Below are 22656 nucleotides of genomic sequence, written 5' to 3' on the forward strand. Positions count from 1 at the left end.
TGCTGCTGCAGGCCCTGGCTCACACCTCTGAGCTGGGGTGTGCTGAAATGGCTCACTCAGAGCTGCTCTGCCTCTAATTTCTCTGCTGGCAAAGCAGTCACTGTGGCTCTAAGTGTGGAGATGGAATTGCACTGCCCTGGCAGAGGCTGGGATGAGAAATCCTCACTCACCATTGCTCACATGTAACTGTGCCTTTTTAGTTGGGTGGGATCAATTCCCTTGTTTCCACAGTAAAGCTCCAAATCCCAGGCATAAGCAGAGTCTTGACACAGCTGAAGTTTGTGTCCCAGCCTGGCTCCTGATGTCTGGGAGCAGAGGGGCTGGCTGGCTGTGGCCAGCCCCAGGGCGTTACCTGGGAGCCCTTTTTCCCCAGGAGCACTGTGGGCTCAGTTGCAGCCCTGCCAGCTTCCCCAAGGAACATTCCCAGTGCATGGGAACAATTGTAGTGACTTGAGCAGGGAACCAAGTGCAGCTTTTTTGATTTCAACGTTCCAGTCCAAGGGCTGATAAATAAAACAACCTGCTGTTCCAGGGCCTCATGTGCTCTACTGTGTCCTTGACTCCTCTGGGATCCTCTGCCCACACTTTGCTGGGCAGCATTTCCCTGTAAACAGCTCCTGGGTGTCTGAGAGCCCTGCCCTGGGGTAGGAGGTAGAGAGGAACTGTGTGAGGGCAAATACCAGAGGAGAAACTAGAGAAGAGCTTCAACTCTTTTATATGTAACACTTGCTGTAGTTATTGTTTAGCTCCTGATGCATAAATCCCCCCTGGGAATTACAGCAGCAATGCTTTACTCTGAACCAGACTTGGAAGCACCAGGTCATGCACCTCTGCCCTGAGCATGTGTCTGCAGCAGCATCTTCTCATGCTGACCCCCAAAACACAACCCCCATCTCTGTCCTGTCCTTTAGCAGTAAAACATACCTGCTGTCACAGGCTGCTGCAAGGCACACCCAGCCCTTTCACCCTCAACAATGTCCATTAGGGAATAAAAACCTCAACTCCATACTAGTTATGTTGAGCCCATAACACAACCCCCAGGACAGCTGCTTAAGGTAAAAAAACAGGGTGGTGCTGAGAACTGAGTGCAGAAAAGAACCATTAAACAAAGTAAAGTGTCCAGGGAAAAAATGCAAGCAAAGTATCTGTCCTTTAATGGGTCACTGCTGCTGTTCTGTAGCCAACCAGATCATCCTGAGTAATTAAAATCCAAGGAACAGACAGGTTTTTTTTAAATAACAGCTTTAAAAAAAAATCAGTAGGTTTATTGTAGGTCTCAAGAGAGCAGAGTATGAGTAACTGGAATGCCTACATGTCTATACAGAATAACCCATCACTCGAATTAAAAAGAAGCAGCTAAGCAGGTGCATTTCATTCATCATGATGTTTTCTTCTGTTTTTTCTTTTCATTTTCTTCCTTTTCCTTTTCAATTTCAGCCACATACTTCTCAATTTCTTCAGGGTTTAGGATCTAAAACAGAAACATGGGTGACCCTCAGGATACCACTTAAGTTAAGAGACATTCATGGAGGTGATTCTAGTTCTGCCACAGGAAGAACATTAGCTGCTGTTTATCTGGAAACAGGTACCTGCTGCAGACACAACAACATTCCTTGGCCACTAAGAATAAACTGAAGTATTTGTCAGTGCAAAATATGAGATTAAGGGCTGGAAGTTAAGGCAGATCAACAAGGACAGTATCAGAGACAGGCTCAAGGGGAGAGAAGCAAACAACAGCCTCACCTTCAGCGGCTGCTCCCGTCTCATGACCGCCAGCTCGATGTTCTTCCCACCAGACTGCACCACCTGGGTGAGGCAGAGGGAAGCTTTAGGAGCCTGGCCAGGAATTCACTCCAACAAACCCCTCTCAGGTCTCCTTGGGAGGAGAATAGATATGGACGTGGTGCATTTCACTCCTTAGCTCTTAAGCTCTCAACACCAGCAGCACTAACTCTCAAAAGAGTCTTCACACTGCTGCCAGTGCCCTGGGCAGATGGAAAACACCTCAGCTCCACCACTTGACTTGTGTTATTTTCTGTATCTTAAACTTCAATTAAAAAATAAAATATTCAGCATATGCTTTAGCATATCTTTGGTGCATTTGTGCAAATGCCCAGAACTGAAGTCTGTTTTCCTCCCCAGAGCTGCTGGTAAGTTCTGTGTAAACTATGGAAATAGTTACCCCAAACATTCTGAACCTTGAATTTAATCCAACAGCCACAGCCCACACACAGATCCTCTGCGGTACTTCCTTGGGACATCCACAAATATTTTCCCATATTCACATTTAAGAAGTGAACTTGGACACAGTGAAGAGTCACAGAAGAGATGTGAAAAAGCCTCACCTCAAGAAGAGCCTTGATGACAAGTTTAATAGTCAGATCATCCGTTTCAATGGCCTCATCAGTGTAGTTTTTCTCCAGGAACTCACGCACAGATTTGGCTCCTCTGCCAATGGCATTAGCCTAGAAACATTAAAGGGAAAAATAAAATGAATGGGAGTTTAGAGAAGATTTCATTTGCAGAGTAAGAAACACAAAGTTGTACAACTGCATAATCTGTCACACACAAAGACAGCTGTCTGGCACAGATGGGTTGGTTTTGGGGTTTTTTATGAAAGCAGGACAAGACTTCCCAAGGAAAGCTGAATTGCAGATAGCCACTCTCAGTACATTTGATCACTGAAGATTTTTGCAGCTGTCAGCACCATCTGGCCAGCAAGACTTCCTCTACCCCAGTCCCACTTTAAAGGAGACATTAACTCACAAATATTCCATTTCCACCAGGGACTGAATCCACTCACCTTCCAAGCATGGTAGGTGCCAGAGGGGTCAGTCTGGTACAGCCGTGGGGTCCCATCGAAGTCAAAGCCCACGATGAGGGCGGAGATCCCGAAGGGTCTGCGGCCGTTGCTCTGCGTGTACCTCTGAGCACAAAGCACACACTCACAGGCAGTTCTGAAAACATTTCCAAGCTTGCAAAGCACTCTGGAGCAGTTACAACCAGAAGAGTCACCAGAAATGCTTTTATCTGGCTCTCTCCATTAGTCAGGATTCCGTATCCCACAGAACCCCCAAGGCAACAAAAGGAGAGCTGGTTCCTGTCCAGCCCCTGTTCCTACACCTGCTTACAGCTTCGAGGCACCTTCCCACCTGCTGAGTGGTGCTGAGGCAGCCAGAGCCATGTCTGCAAGCCCCAGTGTGGCACCAGTGTGCCAAAAAATACCATGAGGACACCTGAACAGTTTCACCAATGACTGGCACTGATTCCACAGGACATCATGGCAGCTCCATGGCTGTGAGCAGGTTACACTGGAGCCATGTCACAGCCCTCCTGGGACACTGCTAGCAAAGTCACTGCCATGCCACACACCAGGAGCACGAGGGCTGACACCCACAGCAGCACGGCAGCAGGAGCTGGGCCGGGTGTGTTTGCAACAGTATGAGAGAAACAGTGAATGTGCCAGAAAGAGAGACACAAATGTGAGACTGGATAAAGGAACAAAGTGAAACTTTGGGAAGTGGTGCCTTGCTCTGACAGACCAGTGATTATTACAAGAATCACATTATTACCATCATCACTGTTCCAACACATCTGTGCATAAGTAAATTAAATTTTCTGTAATTCCCACTAGTGGCTGAAAATCAGTTTAACACGGTAGCAAATGATTAATTTTCTCAGAGAACGCAGCTGAGCATATTTTGATGCTGCAATTCATTCTAAATTCATGACTATCAAACACAAAACATATTAAATACTGCACCAATTTGCTCCACTCCTACCATCCCTGCAATGGCTTTGCAGGAGAAAAAACTACCAGGAGCCAAGAAGAAAAGCCAGTAACCCAGGCCCACTGTTCTGGGAGTGAGATGAGTAGAGTTCCTGATGACATAACACATGGAACTGTGCACTTCTTACAAGCAATAGTTGCTTTATCTTGGGGGGATAAGAAATCAAACAGTCCTCAATGGTTCTTTTCCATTGCTACATCCCCATTCCAAATAAACACCCACAATGTGTTTTTTACCAGGAGTGAGGCCAGAGGACAGACATTTACAGAGCCTGAAGAAGTGTCAGATATTCCATGCTACACACGTGTTTCATGCTGTACCTGTGACACTCTAGTCCCACACCTGTTACACACCCAAGCTGTACATTTTGCATAACACAGGCTGACATAACAGCACATGTAACATCTGTGTCAGGTCAGGACACATCTTCAGCAGCTCTGTGCAGCCCCAAGTACCTGTTTCAGGCTGGCAATGTAGCGTGTGATGTACTCCACGGTGACAGGATCCTCCACAGTGAGCCTGTGGCTCTGGCACTCCACCCGAGCTCTGTTTATGACTATCCTGGCATCAGCTGTCAGCCCTGAAACAACAGAGTGACCTCAGAGTCATGAAAAAACCTCAGAACACCAATCTGGCCCAGTGTCAACAGGAAGGGAAAATCAAAGCACAGCTCCAGCTCCAGGTTTGCTGAGCAAGAGCATTTGTAAGACAGCAGAAAGTGGCTGATGCACAAAAATAACTAAAGGATTTAGTTTACAGCTTCCAAGTTTGTGAGTTAGGTGACATACATAATTCTGAACCAGGAAATGGGAATATTACTGACAGCATTCCATATCCCAGCAAATCTGCAATGCTTATTTTCACACACATTACTCCTCATGCAGTCCAGTTTCATCTGCCCAGCAAATCTCATTTAGTTAATGAGGCTACAGCAGCATCATGTTAGCTGATAAAAGTGTGTGACATTTAAAAAAAAAAAAAATCAAGAAATTTAACTCTTATTTTACTTTTTAGCTAATGCTGCCATTTTTCATTTACAGACTTGTTTTTATTAGAGAATTTTTCTTCATGTTTGTGAATACTCCTGGACATATCCCAGATCCTGGCTAAGGGAACATGGCAGAAGAAAGAACTGATCCTCTCATTCCTGCACACTGAACCTAAACCTTGTCATTTCAGTCAGTTAAATGAGACTGCCCCTTAAACATATTATTGACACTGACACTCTATTTCTCCATATTAAAAAAACCTGTGGAAATACCGTGCTTCCCACAGTTCTCAGCCAGTTACACCTGTATTTTGTATTCTCAGATTCCATAAACACACCCAAATGTGGCCCAGTAAGTGCCCAAGCCCCTGAAGGGACCCTGTACCTGCAAAAGCCATGCAGACATTGTCATCCAGAGCACAGATCTTCCGCACAGTTCTCTCATCCTGGAGTTTTGCCACTGACTTCTTCTCCACACCAAGGACAACAATATCCTTCCCTCTTACTCCAACCTTCCATCATGAAAAGAAGAAGTTAAAAAAGTTAAGCTAGGTCCAAAAATCCTGATAGCTGCAGACTTTACTCAAATGAGCAGTGTACAAGCACAAACCCCTACACTGTAACCATTACCTCAGCTTGAAGTCAGGATTTTATTTCCCACTCAACCCGGAGGCAGGACTGATGTAACAAAAATCGCAATGCATTTCAGGGTGCAGTTTCATCATCAATTTATATCAACCTAAACCCCTGTGGCTCCCAAGAGACAGATTCCAGCTCCTCTTACAAACTCTTTTCTCCAACAGCCCCATCAGTGTTCCCACAGCCATGGAACCACAGTCCAGTGGCACTGTTCAACTCAAGAGCCCAAGGCACTGAAGATCAGGCCAAGTAACACCTACAGCTGCAAAAATGTTCTGTCAGTAGCTGCATTATTGCCTATTTCATACCTTGAACACACCTTTTCCAACATCACGGAGGGAAAAAACCCTTGACCCTTCCCCTTTATTCCCACTGTTTCTCACAGGAGGATGGGAATAATTTCTTCTTATGGGGTGGCCCTGCTGTCAGCATGTTCCAAATGTTTCCAAAAACATTAAACTCAACAAGAGACAAGATGGGTGGTTATATTGCATGCTGTCTCCACTTTTACAATATTTTTAATTTCTGAAAAAAAACGAAGAATCTATTTGGCACTAAATCTTGTTACATTCATTCCCAACCCAAAGATGGTATATTTTCTTTTTGGTAATGGCAATAAAAACATACTACAACTATTAACACAGTTATGACTTTTTAAAATTAAAACCTATTATTGCTAAAACTTATTACAATCACTAATAGAATATTATTTGCAAATTAATACTTTTTTTCTCCTCCCCTAAATGAAATAAAACTTTCATTAAGCAAAAGCTTGGGACAACTGGAAGCTGGGAGCCAGCAATGTACTTCTAAGCGCTTTTACCGACGTGTTTCCCAATCCACTGGGAATGTGCCTCGTGCACAAGCACAAAATACCACAGTGTGCAGCACGCACAGACCAAGAGAGGAGAGGATCCCTCCCGGCCCGACACAGCCCCGCAGGCAGCGATGGGCTCTGGGCAGCTCCGCCGGCCGTGGATGCAGCCCAAGGGATCTCCCTGAGCGGATCCCACTGAAAGATCTCCCTGAAGGGATCCAGCTGAAGGATGTCCCTGAGCGGATCCCGCTGAAGGATGTCCCTGAGCGGATCCCGCTGCCCCCGCGGCCTCCCGGGCCCGCCAGGCCGGGCGCGCAGCGAGGCGCAGGCCCCGCCGCGGGCTCCCCTCCGCCACCGCCGCCCCGCGAACCCCGCGGCCGCTGACTCACCGCGGTGGAGCCTTTCTTGACCGCCTCCTGCGCGTACTCCACCTGGAAGAGGTGCCCGTCCGGGGAGAAGACGGTGATGGCGCGGTCGTAGCTCATGGCTCCGGCAGAACCCGCACCGTCATCCGGGCGGGCCGGGGGCGGGGCGCTGCGCTCCTGCGCTGCGCACTTGGCGTACGCACTCTGCGCACCTTGCGCAGCGCTCCTGCCGCACGCACCGCGCGTTCCGCACGGAATCCGGAGGGGTTTGGGGTGGAGGTGACCTCAAAAATCACCCCCTGCCATGGGCAGGGACACCTTCCACTATCCCAGGTTGCTCCCAGTCCCCTCCGGCCTGGCCTTGGACATTTCTAGGCATGGGGCAATCACAGCTTCTCTGGGCGACCTGTGCCAGGGCCTCGCCGCCTTCGCAGGGAAGATTTTCCTAATATCTAACCTAAACCTACCCTTTTTCCATTTGAACACATTCCCCTTGTGCTGTCACTCCATTCTCTTGTAAATAGCCCTGCCCCATCCTTGCTGTGAGTCCCCTTGAGGTACTGGAGAGCCACAATTCGGTCACTCCGATGCCAGGTTGGACACCCCCGATTCTGTCAGCCCTTGCTGGGAGCAGAGGTGCTGCATCCCTGTGACCGTGCCCGTGTCCCTGGGCTGTCCCCTCGCTGTCCCCCCGCTGTCCCCCCGCCGCTCCCGCTGTCCCCTCGCCGCGCGCGCTCCCCGCACGCTACGCACTTTGCGTAGGCGGCCCCGCGCCGCTCCCCGCGCTGGCGCACTTGGCGTACGCAGTTGGCGCAGCGGGCGGCGCGGCCGAGGCCGCGGGAGCCCGGGCGGCCGGGACCGCACCATGTGCGGGCGGCGGGGAGGCGGCGGAGGCTCCGCTCCCGCTGCCTTCCCCGAATCGCCGCCGCCGCCGCCGCTCCGCCGCCGCGGGGGCTCGGGGGGGCGCGGCGGGGGCGGTGCCCGGCGGCGCGGGGCGCGGCGCCCGCGGGTGTTCGCGGGGCGCAGATCGTACCATCTGCGGGCGCCCCCCTCCCCGTGCACTGCGGAGAATCCTCGCACGGCAATAGCAGCCAGATAATAACAATATTATTAGAGCCTGGAACCGATATATTATAGACACATAAAAAACCCCCACCATGTCGGTTGCCTTTGCTTCTGCTCGCCCAAGAGGCAAAGGGGAGGTCACCCAGCAAACTATCCAGAAGGTAAAAGAGCATGCTTTTATACAGACAATTTTAGACATTTATTCTGTCCATGCTCCTGCAGCTGGAGGCTGATTTCTAGGGCGATCAGGAAAACTCGTGAATTTGCGAGGGCTGCAGAGATGGACAGCTGGAGAGAGAGAGGTGGGGGAAGGAGGAGGAGGAGGAGGAGGTGGAACAAAGCAAAGGTGTTCAGATCGCTGCAAAGAGAGCGAGAGAAGGACGCAGGGAATAAAATCGGGATGGCACGTTATCCCTGCTGCTCGCCAAGGGGAAACGCTGCCAAGCGTACATTGGGAAACGGCAATAAAATTTGCAAATATGCGATTAATTTATGATGGTACATCAGCTTCTGGCCCCCAAAGAATCCAACCTAAAAAAATGAATTGAAATAAAATACTGAATTTGCAAGGGTTTTCTTTTGTATCTTGATGCAGAATTTTAATCTCTGAGAAGACAGAGGGAGCACCAGCCACTGGTATTTTTCATAAACTATTATTATTATTATTTTTGTGATGTGTTTATTGATGTTTAATGACAAACAAAGGTTTTGAAAGATTCTCTCCGGAGAGGAGATCCGCACATGGGTTTCATGTGGAGGCCAAATGAGAGGGTGCCGAGTTGGGAAGTTATTGTTTCCTATTTCCCAGGATTGGCGGCAGGGACTGCACACACAGGCAGACCCTGGCACCTTTCCTCCTGCACAAGGTGACAGTCAGGAGCGAGGTCAGGAGCGACGAGGCTGGAAATGTCCGTGAAGATCGTGCACGTTTGCAGCGTCTCTGCTGTTTGCCAGTTGTACTCCTGCTGTAATCCTGGCCGTGTCCCACGGCTCAGGTGTTGTTCCCGTTGTTCTGCTGGCAGCCAGGTGTGAGCTCTGCGTGGTCCCTTCGCTGGCAGTGACCAGTGCAGAAGTGCCACTGCCAGCACAGCAATTAACCTGTCACCAGGGGCTGTGCAGCCAAGCCATGAGCTGGTGCCAGTTTATGACTTAGAGGGGTAAAAAATCCCCTCGATGTGACAGAGCAGAGATGAAGGCAGAACAAACTGCCACGGGAGAGGCTCAGAGATGACTTGCATCTCAGGAGACTGTTTGGAAACATCCCGTTTTGTGGAGCTCTTGCAACACGTGATGTGAACCAATTCATTTTAAATACTGAAATATTTTGGACTCAGTGAATAAGTTTTCCTCTAACCTCCAAATCAGTTGGAATTACTTCATTATTCAGATAGTTTGTAATTAAACCCACAGACATAGGACAGATAAAGTATTTTCTGTTCGATTTTCAAGCCCTTTCCTTTTTGCATATTCATAAACTTCATGGAAGTTCAAAATGTTCTTTCTTTAAAAATAATGAGTGAAACCATTTTCCATCTCAGGTGCATTTGCTGACAGGTTACTTTGGGACTGCTCATCAGTGTTGGGCTGTTGGCAGTGATTTTCTCTTTGACAAACAGCAATGCTGAGGAAGAGACTTTGCAGACACAGGAGCTGGATGGGATTTATAGTCAAGGATGGAAATGGAGCAGAAGAGAGCAGGAGAAAAAAACCCTCCAAAAATCCTCATTAAAGTGAGCTTTTGAAAACATATACAGATTTCAAAGAAAAATATTCTTCTTTGCATACATATTACATAAACAGCTTATTTTTATTTATTAACTCAATTTTAATAGTCTTTCAAAGCTGTTCTTATCCCAGTATCAAATATTCCTAAAATAGATTTCACATGGAGGAAGTTAGAGCTTTTGGCAATAGAGTAGTGATGGTGCTCTTCTAAAATAGTTCATCAAATAGCATTTCCAGGGCAGTAAAATTCAGTTCTGTACCAGAAATGGTTCTTTCCTCAGGAGCTCTCCTGCCCTGATGCCACAGTGGTTCAAGGGCCCAAGAACTTGATAACAGTGGTGTCTACAAGCTCTATTGTGCCAGAGGCAAATCTAAATTTCTACATGCTGTTATTTCTTTTATTCATTCACCTGAAGAAAGTGTGCTGCATTCACAAGAAATCTGGGGGAAAGAGACAAACTTTAATGGATCTGAAATTTCAAAACAAATCAAAGGATATTTTAAGCTTTAAATCATATTATGAGTTCATTAAATAAAAGTAAGGACATACTGGGATTTAATTAGCTTTAGCATGGTTTCAGTAGTTGCAGTGATGCAAATTTTATACTTCATCAGTTCAGCTGTCAGCATGCTCTAGTACTGGGCAGGAAAATGAGGTTTAATTGTTTGAAAATTTGTTTCTTACTTAAAAGTAGGCATGTTAGTAATACCTGATGTTTTGGAAAAGGTTGGGTGATATTTTGGGATGAGGCTGAGATAACTCATAGTGAAAGTGTTTTCCTTCTTCAGCATCAGAATTTATCTGCCATTTAAGAAACAAGGTAAGTCCATTAATTCTTCTGCAGGGGTATTTCAAGTAATTACTTGAAAGATAACTCAATAAAGTCATGTGTAGGCAATTTACAATAGCCAAGGCAACAAAACTGCACAAAACACCATCCAGTGCCAAGGAGGGTGGAGGATGACAAAAATACAGGACTTTTATACAATTCTCACAGTAACCTGTCTTGGTCCTATTTCTTTTATGCAGATGCTAGATGAAAATCACCACCTAATACAATGTATTATGGATTATCAGAGCAAGGGGAAAACTGCAGAATGTACTCAGTGAGTATTACGAATTTGGGAGTTTGTTAGAAATGTTTCCTGAAGGCTGACTCTTCCCTTTGCTCAGTGGCAAAGCTGTTAGTTTGCTCTTGGAAACACTCCTGTTCCTTTTTAGGAGCTTTTCCAGTTCATGGAGAACTGTGAAGAAGCATAAATGGTTCTGGTGGTGCTTCCTTGAGTAAACACTCCAGTTAGAGCACTCTTGAAAGAAATCATGTTCTTCTCAGCTTGCTGGCAGGGAAAACAGGTTTTGGGCTTTGGAGTTCTGGAATTTCATTCCTATCAAGGCCCTTGTTAGACAGAGAAATGAAAAGTGTCTGATTGTTGGAGCAGCTAACTGGGTGTCAGTCCCCAAAGATTGAGGTCCCAGCTTCACGGTTCAAAGTGCTTTCAAAGGAGTTCAAAGTGCTTTTTTACCTCTCCCTTCCCCCAGGTTTATCCTTTTGCAAAAGAGGTGTTGAGCACACTGATCCTTGATAGGAAACATAACAGCACAGACATGGGTCATTGCTACTGCTATTTATTAGCACAGATTAAAAATAGTTTAAGGTAATTTAACTAACCATTTGTTGAGGAGGGAGGGGGAAGAGAAAGATGTGGAATTTTGTGTATTTTAACCGTTTCAAATAAGCTTTACTCATTTTTCTGTAGATACCAACAAATCTTGCACAGAAATCTGGTTTACTTGGCAACAATAGCAGACTCTAACCAGAATATGCAGTCCTTGCTTCCTGCTGTAAGTACCAGTACAATTACTGTAACTAATAATTGGCTATTACTATAACTAATACCACAGTTATTTCCCCTCAGCTACATTAGCTATGTCAGAGGGAAATGTTCTTTGATTCTGTCACTGATCATTATGAATGAACCGTTTTTTAGTATTTTATACAGCTAAAAGTTTTGAAGTGGCCAAGTAGATCATCAAATAAATCAAAACTTAGTTTTACTGTGTTTAAATTATATTCTTTGGGACATTTGTGTTAATGTCTGTCCCATAGCTCAAGGTACAGATCTGAACAGCTCCATTTGTTCCACATTCAATATTCTTACCTGTTCTTACTGGATTCTTTACTTGGGGAGTAAAAGTCCTGCTCTGTTTTACATCAAAAATCTAATTCAACACTCAGGCACTGATTTGTCTTTACACATGTTGTTGCTCTTGCTCAGTGGATTGATTTGGGAAGTACCACACACAACACAAACTGCAGCACAGCTTGGCAAAGGTCAATGTGTCACCACACTCCTGTGTTGTCTTTGCTAATGCATTCCCCACAGTGGTTGTGTTTGGAAATCCATGTGTGCTCAGAGGAACGAGCACAGAAGCCACACTCTGTGACAAACACAATTTCAAGCCCTTCACTGTGCTGCTGCTGTCAGCTGCTCTGTCATGCTCAATGTCATTCACACACAGGAGTCAAACCAAGAAAGGTTTACCCAAAAAGCAAACACGTATTTAGCCGAGGCAGTTTTTAGTCATAGCCAGGCTTATTTGGGGGCTGCTATTTTTCTAATTAAAAACCTAACCAAAAAAATCTGCTTTTCCTCCTTGTTGTTTCGCAGCCACCAACGCAAAATATAAACTTGGGCCCGGGAGGGATGAGTCAGAGTGCATCCAACCAATCCCTCCACTCGCAGAGCAATCTGAGCGATGCCATCGGGACCGGCCTTCCTCCTTCCTCCCTCATGCAGAGTCAGATTAGCAATGGTGAGCTTTGGTCCCCTTTGTGCTGCTTTGCTGTTGCCTGGCAACAAAATCATTAATGCAGAATATACTTAGAGAGCTGGAAGAGACCTCTCCTAACTCACCTTTCAGGCATATGGGGATTTCAGGCACATGCTGAAATCACCACAAAATGGCTACAGGCAGGAATGATGTTGGCTTCTGCAGAGTGCTTTGTGTTTCTGCAGAGAAAATTAGACTTTTTTTTTTTTTAAAAAAAAGCATGATGAAAATCACTGAGTAAAGATGCATCCAAGTTTTTAGTAAGAAAAATTACATATTGCAGTATTTTTCTCATGGAGGTGGCAGTGCTGGCCAGGGTAAAATGGAATTGCTTGCATGACTAACCACACAACCAGCCTTCAGATTGCAAAGACCTTCCAGGATACATTTCTCCTTACAAATCATTTGGTGTTGCACCAGTCTTTGTCCTCTACAGAAGCTTGCAGAGATTGTACTACACAGTCGAATAATTTGCACAGATATTTCATATTAATAAGATAATATAATCTGTCTGCTTGGTTTTGTTCATGCAACTAAACGAATTGAAAAACAATTTTTTAATATGTGCATTTTATATTATGAATAATCTCTTTATTTTGTAGATCATAGTTACTCAGTCAGTTCTTGTTTCTGTGGGTGTCTCCCCGAGTGAACAGAGAGCAAAACCAGTTTCTATAAATAGAAATATATGATTGTAAAATCACAGACTTTGGCAGGGGGACTCAAGAGCAGATACAAGCCGTGAAATTACTTCAGAGTTTTTAAAAACCCCTTTGTGGTCGAGCCTATAGTACCTTTTAAATGAATGGATAAGGGACCTGTTTTAAACAGATACAACTTGTAAAGTGAACTTACTAAATTTTTCATGGCCTTTGTTTTGAAAGATTTAATACTGAGTATGAGTAATATATTAAGTCAGTCAAAACATTGTTTTGTGCTATTAGGAGTAGACATTTTCAGTGCTAGTGTTGTTGGTTTTGTGATTTGCTCCCCAGCCTCCTCCAGATCTTTGTAATAATTTGCTGCTGACTGAAAGAACCAGACTGAAAGTCCCGAGGACTGGACTCATCCAAATATTTTCCCTTACAATCACAAATTAGCCAATCTTTTTTTTTTTTCTTTTCTTACTTTAAAGAAGGCCAAGAATCTCTAATTTTTCCCATGCAAATAAGGCAAAGTTTACTAACACTTGCTTCACTCCATCTCTCACTCAAGGCAACTGCTATCTCCATGCACACAGTGTGACCTTGTGTTGCACAAGGATCAGCTTTGCAACTTAAACAAACTGGAGCAAAACACCGAGATAATTTTCTGTAGCAGCATTTTAACCCACCTTCACTGATTTCAGGAGGGCTGGCTCTCTTTCTGTCTTGTTGAGACTGCTGTTTGCATCTCTTCATCAGAGGAAAATATCATAATTTACATTATGATAATAATTCTCATTTTGATGTCTATGAAAACCATTAAGGGTAATTAATGAGGTTTGTACTAAATGAGTTAGACGTTTTTCAGAGGCTGCAGATACACTTAATAACCCTGAATTAAAATATCATTATTTAAACATTACAACGAAATTCTGTCTCTTCTAAAGATTCTGCATTCTACCTAAATTAATTGAGATTGACAACAATATGTCTGAATTTAGACAGACAAATATATGCACCATCACAACTTGGATAGTAACCATATAGAGTGAAAACAACTTTCCAAAACTCATTCATAAAACTATTTACAACAATAGAGAACAAACAAGAACTCATTTTCCCCAGTATTGGCTACCCAACTGCAACAGAATCCTAAAAAAAAAAGCACACTGCCAGATAAGCAGGATAACACAAACCCTGGCTGGAGCAGTCTGATGATCACATTCTGATGTTGGAAAGGGAGTGACAACTGGCATTGTTATGGTGACTTGGAACATTTATCTTCCTCTGAGCTGCTTTTAGTCAAACTTGAGGAAAGGCAGAGATAGGCTTGTATCTGAGTAGAGGCTCTGTTGGTAGTTCAGAAGCCCCAGCTAAGAAGAAGAGAGGAGCCCAGGGATGCAGCAAAGTGCAAAGTGTCTCTCAGCCACTACTGTGCCTTCCCATTGTCACCACCTGAGTGAAGGGGGAACAGGAATCAACTGCAGGACAAGAGGAAGGAAAGGACGAATTTCAAAAGGCCAGGATGTTTCCAGAGTCCATGAATTTTCTGAATTACCTGAAATTACTGGAATTTTTAAATTCTGCTGCCTGCAAGGAAGTGGTTGTAGGGCATTGCTGCTGGTTTTGTTCTTCCCATCTGCAATCCAGTCCGGCCTGGATTTGGCTGCCAGGAAGAGGAACATCACTCTAACTGTGCATAAGGCAGTTTTAATTTGTCTGTAAATAACAGGGAGTTTTAATAATGAGGATTTTTTGTTTTCTGTTTTTGCCTTATCATAAGGTATTTCAGAAAGGCCACGAGGCCTCATGCTCACTGTGCATTGCCAATAATAACTCAGATTTTCTTGTTGCTCTCTCTTATTTTTGTAGGTCCTAACCACGTGTCTATGCAGCAGTCAGGCCAGAACACCATGCCCACGACCTCCCTGAGTATGACTGTCAGCAGCCACGGGACTGGCCCTGGCTACAGCCACACAGTGCCTGCCTCTCAGAACGTGCCAATGCAAGGCCAGGGCTCAATAGGCAATTACGTCTCTCGAACAAACATCAACATGCAGTCTAACCCAGGTAAACTCCCTCTTCCTCCTCCTGGGCCACCTTGACTTTCCAGTGACCCCAGAGGATTTACCACACATGACTCGGTTCTGTAAATATTTTCTGTAGACAGCAACAAACGTACCAGAGGAAAAGCCAGCTTTAAGCATCTCTGAATTTCCAGGTGTCAGGTGCCAGTGTAAGCCAGGACAGTTTCAGACTTGCTTCAATTTAGCCATGGTTAGGGCTGAGCTGGGGAAAAGAGGTGCAGCAGCACTGTCTGATAGCCCTGGCAGCAAATCCCACAGCCCTGGGAGGGATCTGAGCAGCACCTTTACCTAAGCACAAAGAACCTGCCAGGGTATAACACATTTACTGTTTGTACATTACTACCCCATTTTGTTATTTTATTGGTGCTTCACACTGTTTGCAGGGCATTAAGAGATTAGCAGACAACTCAATTAATCTCTTAATTAAAAAAGAATGTTTGCTAGTTGAATCACATTGAATGGGATGTCTGATGCTTTAGAATTCTTTACAGCAGCATGAAATTTAGGAATCAAATAAATCCTAGAATATCAGTTTCTGTAAACTCTATAATCATCAGGTGTATGAGAAGATGGGAGCAGAAGAAAGTGTATTAGAAAAAAAATGCAGCAATGAAATAGTCCAGAGTTAGACAGGAACATAATTTCTTCTTTCTTTCTTTAACCCTACTGCAATAAGGTTGACATTCTTTTAAGTAAGCTAATAATAATCAAGGCTGGGTGTATTTTTAAATATCTGCTGAAGCAAATGGCAAGAACTGACCATGTAATAAGATCCTTTCTGGATTCCAGTGCAGAAGAGTAAATAAATCCAGTAGGAAAACATCTCCCCCTGTGGAAAATTCACAGAATTATCAGGATGCATGTTAGCTGAAGGTTTTAACTTGCTTCCAAATAATCTAGGAGAGAACTGCCCCAGCTTTGGAAAACTGTCTTTTCCATGTCTATTGCAGTCTCCATGATGCACCAGCAAGCAGCAACGTCACATTACAACTCTGCACAAGGAGGGAGCCAGCACTACCAGGGACAATCCTCCATTGCCATGATGAGCCAGAGCAACCAAGGCAACAGCATGATGGGGCAGCGACCCATGGGCCCTTACAGAGCTTCACAGCAAGGTAAAATTGCTATCAGATTCCTGACAGAACTCTCATTAGACTGGTGATACTCAGTCTGTCCTGTGGGGTACCTAAGTCACCAAAATTTCCAAGTCGCATTTACAAACAGAGAATCCCACCCAGGAGCACAGGAAATCCTAAATGGTGCAGGAATCATGACAATGAGATGAACTTGAATCTATTTTCAAGATTTATCTATTTAATTATTTCATGTGTTTAGAAAAATAATTCTGTCTAAAAGGGATCATAAATCACTAAAGAAAGAATGAACAATTTGATATACAGCTCATTCAAGCCACTGGGAATCAATTCAATTCTTTCCCATGGTGTTGGATCAGCCCTAACATGGCACAGTTAGCAAGGAACACATTTCTGGAAAGAAGATACAGTTTTCCAGCAATAAGAATTAAAAACTAGGCCAAGGAAAGGAAAACACCAGAGGATAACTACCATACTCTAAGACCTCTCTGGATAAAGTTCTAAGAGGTCATAAAGCTGCTAGACTGATTCTAAAATAAACTGAATTTTGCTAAGAAACAAATTAATGTATTAATGAAAATATATTTAATTCTGACTGTGCTCTTGAGCATGGAATCCATTCCTGTGCTTTCTAATAACTCAAATGAGTAGATGAAATGAAGCTCTGAAGTTGCTGCAGAAGTGAGTGATTCTAGGATGTGTTACTGACTGTAGAGTGATTTCAATTTCAGCCATCTTTGTCTGAGAATACAAATTTCTTTCCTTTTCCTAGTGAGCAAAACATCTTTATAACTGCTCTCAATTGTTTGCTTATCCAGACATAAACTTAGTTTCCTTTGAAAAAATCCTAGATAAGAGAAACCCAGCCCTTAGGAGTCCACAGGCTCAGTTTGCCTTGTCTTGTGCCTTGCAGGTTCCTCGCAGCAGTACATGGGTCAGGAAGAATATTACAGTGAGCAGTACAGTCATGGCCAAGGCTCATCAGAACCTATGAATCAGCAATACTATCCAGATGGTAATTCCTCTGAGCTGGGCTCACCATGATACTGGTAAAATGCAGAGCATCACAACTGCCACATCCAAGGACATGGCAAACTTATTATGCTTAATTTCCAATTTAAATGATGGAAAATTAGAATGCCAGGGGATGGGAGCCTGGTACAAAACATGCACATCAGCACACACCCTGCTATATAAACTGCTCCAAAAAGAGCCCAAAGCCACTTTGGACTAGTAAAGAGTTTTATCCACTGCTGTGACTTTCCTTGCCATGTGTTCGATGTTCTCTCTAAAGAGTCTGTATTTACTCTTAGCCTCATCTTGGTGCATAAGCAGCTTCACAATAGATATTAAATATATATTCAACACTATGTTTGTGGTCCCATTAAGAATGTATCTGACAAATCTTTGTGACTCCTTGCAGGACATGGTGATTATGCCTATCAGCAGTCATCCTACACTGAACAGAGCTACGATCGGTCGTTTGACGACTCTACACAACACTACTATGAAGGAGGTAGGAAAATACAACAAAATCTTAACAGTGAATTCAATATATTATTAAGATATCTGGACTCTAAATTATCTGGAAATATTAACTGAATTATGATGCAGCAAGGTGGTATTTACAAGAAGCAATGCCTTCTATAGAGCCTCTGTTCATTTCATTGTTTCAGGATACAGCAAATAAATTTCGATTATAGGTATTAGAAAAAAAATATCAGTAACAACTAGATAAATGGTCTTTCTGGGATATATGAATAAACATCATTATCTAGAAGAAAAATCAATGAGAGGGCTTCTTGAGAAAACAGCTATTTACTCTGGCAGACTTATCTTTGTGACTTTTTCTTCTGAAGCCCTCCTAGGGTAAAAAAAATTCCTTTGGAGAACAGGTTGTTTGTTTATTTGCTTACTGATGTGTATAAATAAGTAACTCTCCTATTAAAAATAATTAAAAATCACTGGAGAAATAAACATCTTGCTTGTCAAAATCCAATCATCTGTTTCTAAGAAAAGTATTTGTGTGTGATTTCCAGACCAAGGCTCCTTATGCCTTTGTTTTCCTTATGATCCACATGCACAGTGAAATACCTGCCTCATCTATGACCATACAATTCCAATATTTCCCTCTCCAGGAAACTCTCAGTACAGCCAGCAGCAGGCTGGATACCAACAAGGAGCTGCACAACAGCAAACATATTCCCAGCAGCAATACCCAAATCAACAGAGTTACCCAGGACAACAGCAAGGATATGGTAAGAAAACTCTCAGTGCCTGGTCAAGTCTTTGCAGTGTTTCACCCTGATGCCTCCACTCCTAGGCTAAAATAAGCTGTAAACTATTTCCTTGATCAACCTTGGATTAACAAGGTACCAAAATTAGCCAAAGATCTAGTAAAGGGATTCTGGGCAGTTATGTACGTTAGTATAGCACTGCATTCCATCTTGAATCCCTCTCTCTTTTGCTAGGAGTTAGAAAATACACATTTTCTTCATATTAACTTTGTGTTAAACATCATCAGGAGGTCACTGCCTGGGTTCCCAGGCCTCCTACACACCTAGTCCTTCTGAACTGACATGAAAATGAAAGTCAACAGTCCAGACAATCACTCCTCTGTTGCTTATGGTGGCACAACCAGATTAGATAGGAATTGAAATGTGCAGTTGTTACTAAAATAAAGGCCAGGTAGTTTGCATAGAGGTCATAACAGAGCTGTGCCAATACAGATTTCAGAGAGGCTTCACTTAGAAGTATTCTGACATTTTTTTGAGCTAAGTTTAAAACCTGAAGTTTTACACTGCTGCAACTACCTCATTATTAGTATTAACACCTCCTAGTGTAAAACTAGAGGGGAGGCTTGGGCAGAATTTACTCACAGTTCTTACTCACAGAGCTTACTTTGTTAGCATCATGTTATAGATTTTATTAACTCTTAGAAGTCCCCCAGCAAATCAAGCCTGTAATGGATTTTGCTGCCTGTAATGAATTTTACTGTCTTCTCAGGTCCTGCACAAGGAGCCTCTTCGCAGTATTCCAGCTACCAACAGGGACAGGGGCAGCAATATGGAAGTTACAGAGCTTCCCAGACAGGCCCATCTGCTCAGCAACAGAGGCCTTATGGCTATGAGCAGGTAAATTGTCTAAATCTCTGCTCTGAAAGAGCAGATCTGGCTGTTAGCTCTATCTATAAATCTATCTGATAATTTGGTGCAGGTATATGGGTGATACTTTAGTAGGTCTTGTAAAATTCACAGATCAAAAGAAATTGCCTAACTCACAGTAAGCCTCCAATATATTATCCTTCAACATTTCTATTTCTTTTTTTTTTCTTTTTAACAGGGACAATATGGAAATTACCAGCAATAAAAGAATACAGTGCTGTGTCAGATTCCTTTCAATAGTATCTCAATCTTTTGAACTGGATGTACAGGCAGTTTTGATTAATTGTAATATGTTGGTTACCCCTTAGCACAAAGCAGCGTCTGTATGTGAACAGTGTTCATTTCATGCTGGATATGAAGCAGTGCACTACTGGTAACAAGACAATGCTTTAATGGTTTGATATTTGGTGCTGTGTATAGTACTGTATGTTGATACAATGCAGAAGTTTTCCATTTACCCCCTCTTGTCCCATTCTTGATGTTTCTGAATAGCTTTAGGATCATTAGATCACAGTTGTGCCCCGTTCTGGAAAACAGCCAGGTTGTTCTGCAGTCTGGCTCAATGCAAAACCCATCAGTCACATCTCAGTCCAGGGAAGTTCCCTGTGGTAAGTTATTGATCTTTTTTTAACTGGATGCATTGAAGATTACCTGCCAGCCTCCAAAATCCATGGCTCTTCAGTTGACTTCTACAGAACAAGGGGACGGATACATTCCTTATAAAAAAGACAGTTCTGTGCTGTATGACAAAAAATAGCTGCAACTTCTGTAATACCTACCTACCCAAATCCTGTAATTCAGTAATCTGCATAAATCCACATTTCTGTTGTGAAAGGTACAGAAAGAGGATCCAAACCTATGATCATAGAAATGTTAATAAATAGAGGCACCTTTTATATGTCCATGTAAACAAAGGTATTTCTGTCATGGAAAGAAAAACAGAAGGGAGTTCTGAGACCTGCAGTGTCAGCCTGCTTGACATCAATATTGCTTCATATCTGCTTAGCTGAGAGAAACATCTGGCAGAAGTCCTGTCTTGAATATCCTACTCCTAATTTTATAACTTGCATTTACATTTTTGTGCCAAATTTTGCAAGCAGGTAGCTGGCATCCTTCTTTATTCTGATTCTTGCGCTGCCCTTGCTCAGACTCCCCAGCAAGCATTATAACCATAAATATTGTCGAATTTGTTGGTCTGTTGTTCTCACAGCTTATCATTAGTTTTATTTTCCTATTGTAGCTAGACAGAAAAATAGTTCAGAGGTAAAATAAAAAGCATCTTTATTGCAGACAAGCAATTAAATTCAGCTTTAATTGTGAGACATTATTATGCATATAGAGAGGGGAGCTATTAATGGGGTCAACCAGTGAGAGAATACCTATAGAGGGAGAATTTAGAGAGAAAAATTAGTGGTATGTAAAAATAAGTATGAACAATGTAAGTCGCTTCTATTCAGTTTTATATGTTCTTATAAAGTCTTGGGAGAGTGAAAAAAAAGGCACTTTTAAAGTGCTTATATCAGTGTTGAACAAAATACTGTGTCCAAATTTCTCTGAAGCAAAAAGCTGGGGTGGCTGTAGCCCACAAACTTTTTTTTATACGAGATGAACAGCAAATTTACAATCTAAAGTAAATACACTCTGTAGGATTTTCTCCTTTTCATTATCTGACTGGTGTTATTTATGGGATTTTGAGTACTTTATATTTTGAAAAACGAAGACCACAAGGAAAAGACAACATCTCTGAACTGACTACTTTTTTTCTCCTTTAGAAGAAAATTTTTAACTGGACAACTAGAGAGTTTACTATTAAATGTCCAAGCACTGTCCTTCCTATGTTCATAATTTCAACTACTGGTAAAATAGAAGACATTTTTTTTAGTCAGTCCTCATTCCTCTCATCTTTCCTGCTGGTGTTTTCATACAAATAAGTACTCTCAAATAGCAAGGAACAGAAAGGAAGAAAGATTGTTTTCTTTATTGTAATTACTATTACAGGTAGCCAGAAGAATGCAATATTGCTCTTTGCCAGTTTGGGAATACGCCTTTTATGTGGTTTTTGAAAGTGCTGAAATGCTTTTGAGAGAATATGAACAACACTTAAACCGAAACAGCAACATTACATCAATCTGAAATGTCTTACATTAAGAACTTCGTGAATGTTGTGTATATAATGTATTTGAAAGAGCACTTTGGAAATAGTTTGTACATTTATTTCCTAATTTATACATGATTTTTGGTGTTAATATTTCTAATTGTTAATAACAAAACGTTTATTTAATGTGTCGTCCATTTTTATGTATTAATGTGGAAACAAAGTGATGCCAGCATTTTGACTTCTTCCATGAATTGTATCATCTTCTGTTTTGTAATACAGAATGCTTGAAAATTGTTTAGTTTAAATATTATCTGAATGTGGATTTGGTGGTGCTTTTCTTGTGGCAGATGGAATGGATAGCACAGGTTAGCCTTTCCTTGGGGGTGCTGGTGGGTGAGAGCTGGAAATTCCCCCGGTCTGGAAATGGCCTGTGTGCTGGGCTTGATCCCCCGGCATGGGCAGCACGAGGGAGAATTCTGCCCCTCAAAATTCTGTTCCTCGGGGCACGGACCTGTTGGAGAGAGCCCAGGGGAGGCCACCAAGCTCATCAGAGGGATGGAGCAGCTCTGCCGTGAGGAAAGGTTGAGAGAATCCGGATTGTTCAGCCTGCTTAGGGGGGAACTTTGGGGTGCCTTAATTGCAGCTTTCCAGTGCCTGAGGGCAGGGTAAGAAAGATAGAGACTGTTTACAGAGGCCTGGAGTGGCAAGACAAGGGGGAATGGCTTCAGAGTGGCAGAGGGCAGGGTGAGGTGGGCTATCAGGAGGATGCTCGGTGCTGGGAGGGTGGTCAGGCCCTGGCACAGGGTGCCCAGACAAGCTGTGGCTGCTCCGCCCCTGGTAGTGTCCAAAGCCAGGCTGGGACAGTGGGACAGAGATCGTTGCCTGGAAAGGCTGACCTGGAACAGAGTAAAAGGAATAATAGGAATTTATTGAAAGGATTCGCCTTGGGCAGTGCAAGACCCCGGCTGGGGCTTCACCCGAATCAAATCCAGTATGAATCCCGGTCATGAGTTTTTACATTTTTATAAATTTTGGTTCATCTATGTATTGGGGTTAATTATCCAACCACAGCCCCAGACTATAGAGTCTCAGCCTCCTGGCTTGCCCCCTTTCCCTCGCTGTTGTTTCTGCTTTTTGGGTACCGGCTGTCCTTGATCCTCTAGCTAGAAAGGAATTGTTTTGTCTAACTACTCTGTGAAGAGAACTTACCAACACCTAACATGAAGTTTCAGAGTTACACACTAAGCAGCAGAGATTCTGAAAAATATAAAAGCTAAAACCCAAGGCATCAAGATGATCTTCAAGATCCCTTCCAACCCAAGCCACTCTGGAATCTGTGACTCGCG

General features: G+C 43.3%; 2 protein-coding genes across 2 annotated transcripts; one reads left to right on the forward strand and one right to left on the reverse strand.

The window, feature by feature from the left end:
* Positions 1-1131: 1131 nt before the first annotated feature.
* On the reverse strand, positions 1132-6783 carry PSMA7 (proteasome 20S subunit alpha 7). Its single transcript, XM_014873865.2, has 7 exons — positions 6625-6783; positions 5165-5291; positions 4247-4371; positions 2804-2926; positions 2346-2465; positions 1744-1806; positions 1132-1471 (listed from the first exon to the last, which is right to left on the reverse strand). The coding sequence occupies exons 1-7, from the start codon at positions 6718-6720 to the stop codon at positions 1379-1381; spliced, it is 747 nt and encodes a 248-aa protein (XP_014729351.1). The 5' UTR covers positions 6721-6783; the 3' UTR covers positions 1132-1378.
* Positions 6784-7640: 857 nt separating this feature from the next.
* Positions 7641-21632, forward strand: SS18L1 (SS18L1 subunit of BAF chromatin remodeling complex). The gene is made up of 11 exons (XM_014873806.2): positions 7641-7826; positions 10421-10497; positions 11149-11233; positions 12061-12205; positions 14740-14937; positions 15905-16069; positions 16962-17063; positions 17472-17564; positions 18187-18306; positions 19055-19182; positions 19391-21632. Exons 1-11 carry the CDS (start codon positions 7758-7760, stop codon positions 19415-19417), a joined length of 1209 nt encoding a protein of 402 aa, XP_014729292.1. The 5' UTR covers positions 7641-7757; the 3' UTR covers positions 19418-21632.
* Positions 21633-22656: the final 1024 nt, after the last annotated feature.

Source organism: Sturnus vulgaris, chromosome 17 (genome assembly GCF_052056855.1).
Source record: "Sturnus vulgaris isolate bStuVul1 chromosome 17, bStuVul1.hap1, whole genome shotgun sequence".
Lineage (NCBI taxonomy): Eukaryota > Metazoa > Chordata > Aves > Passeriformes > Sturnidae > Sturnus > Sturnus vulgaris.

Coding starts and splice junctions, on each gene's coding strand:
- PSMA7 (XM_014873865.2), bottom strand. CDS start 6,720: ATGAGCTACGACCGCGCCATCACCGTCTTCTCCCCGGACGGGCACCTC. Junction 5,292..6,624: donor TCAAGAAAGGCTCCACCGCG/GTGAGTCAGCGG, acceptor TCATGATGGAAG/GTTGGAGTAAGAGGGAAGGA. Junction 1,472..1,743: donor GACGGGAGCAGCCGCTGAAG/GTGAGGCTGTTG, acceptor TTTCTGTTTTAG/ATCCTAAACCCTGAAGAAAT.
- SS18L1 (XM_014873806.2), top strand. CDS start 7,758: ATGTCGGTTGCCTTTGCTTCTGCTCGCCCAAGAGGCAAAGGGGAGGTC. Junction 10,498..11,148: donor AAAACTGCAGAATGTACTCA/GTGAGTATTACG, acceptor ATTTTTCTGTAG/ATACCAACAAATCTTGCACA. Junction 17,064..17,471: donor TCAGCAATACTATCCAGATG/GTAATTCCTCTG, acceptor GACTCCTTGCAG/GACATGGTGATTATGCCTAT.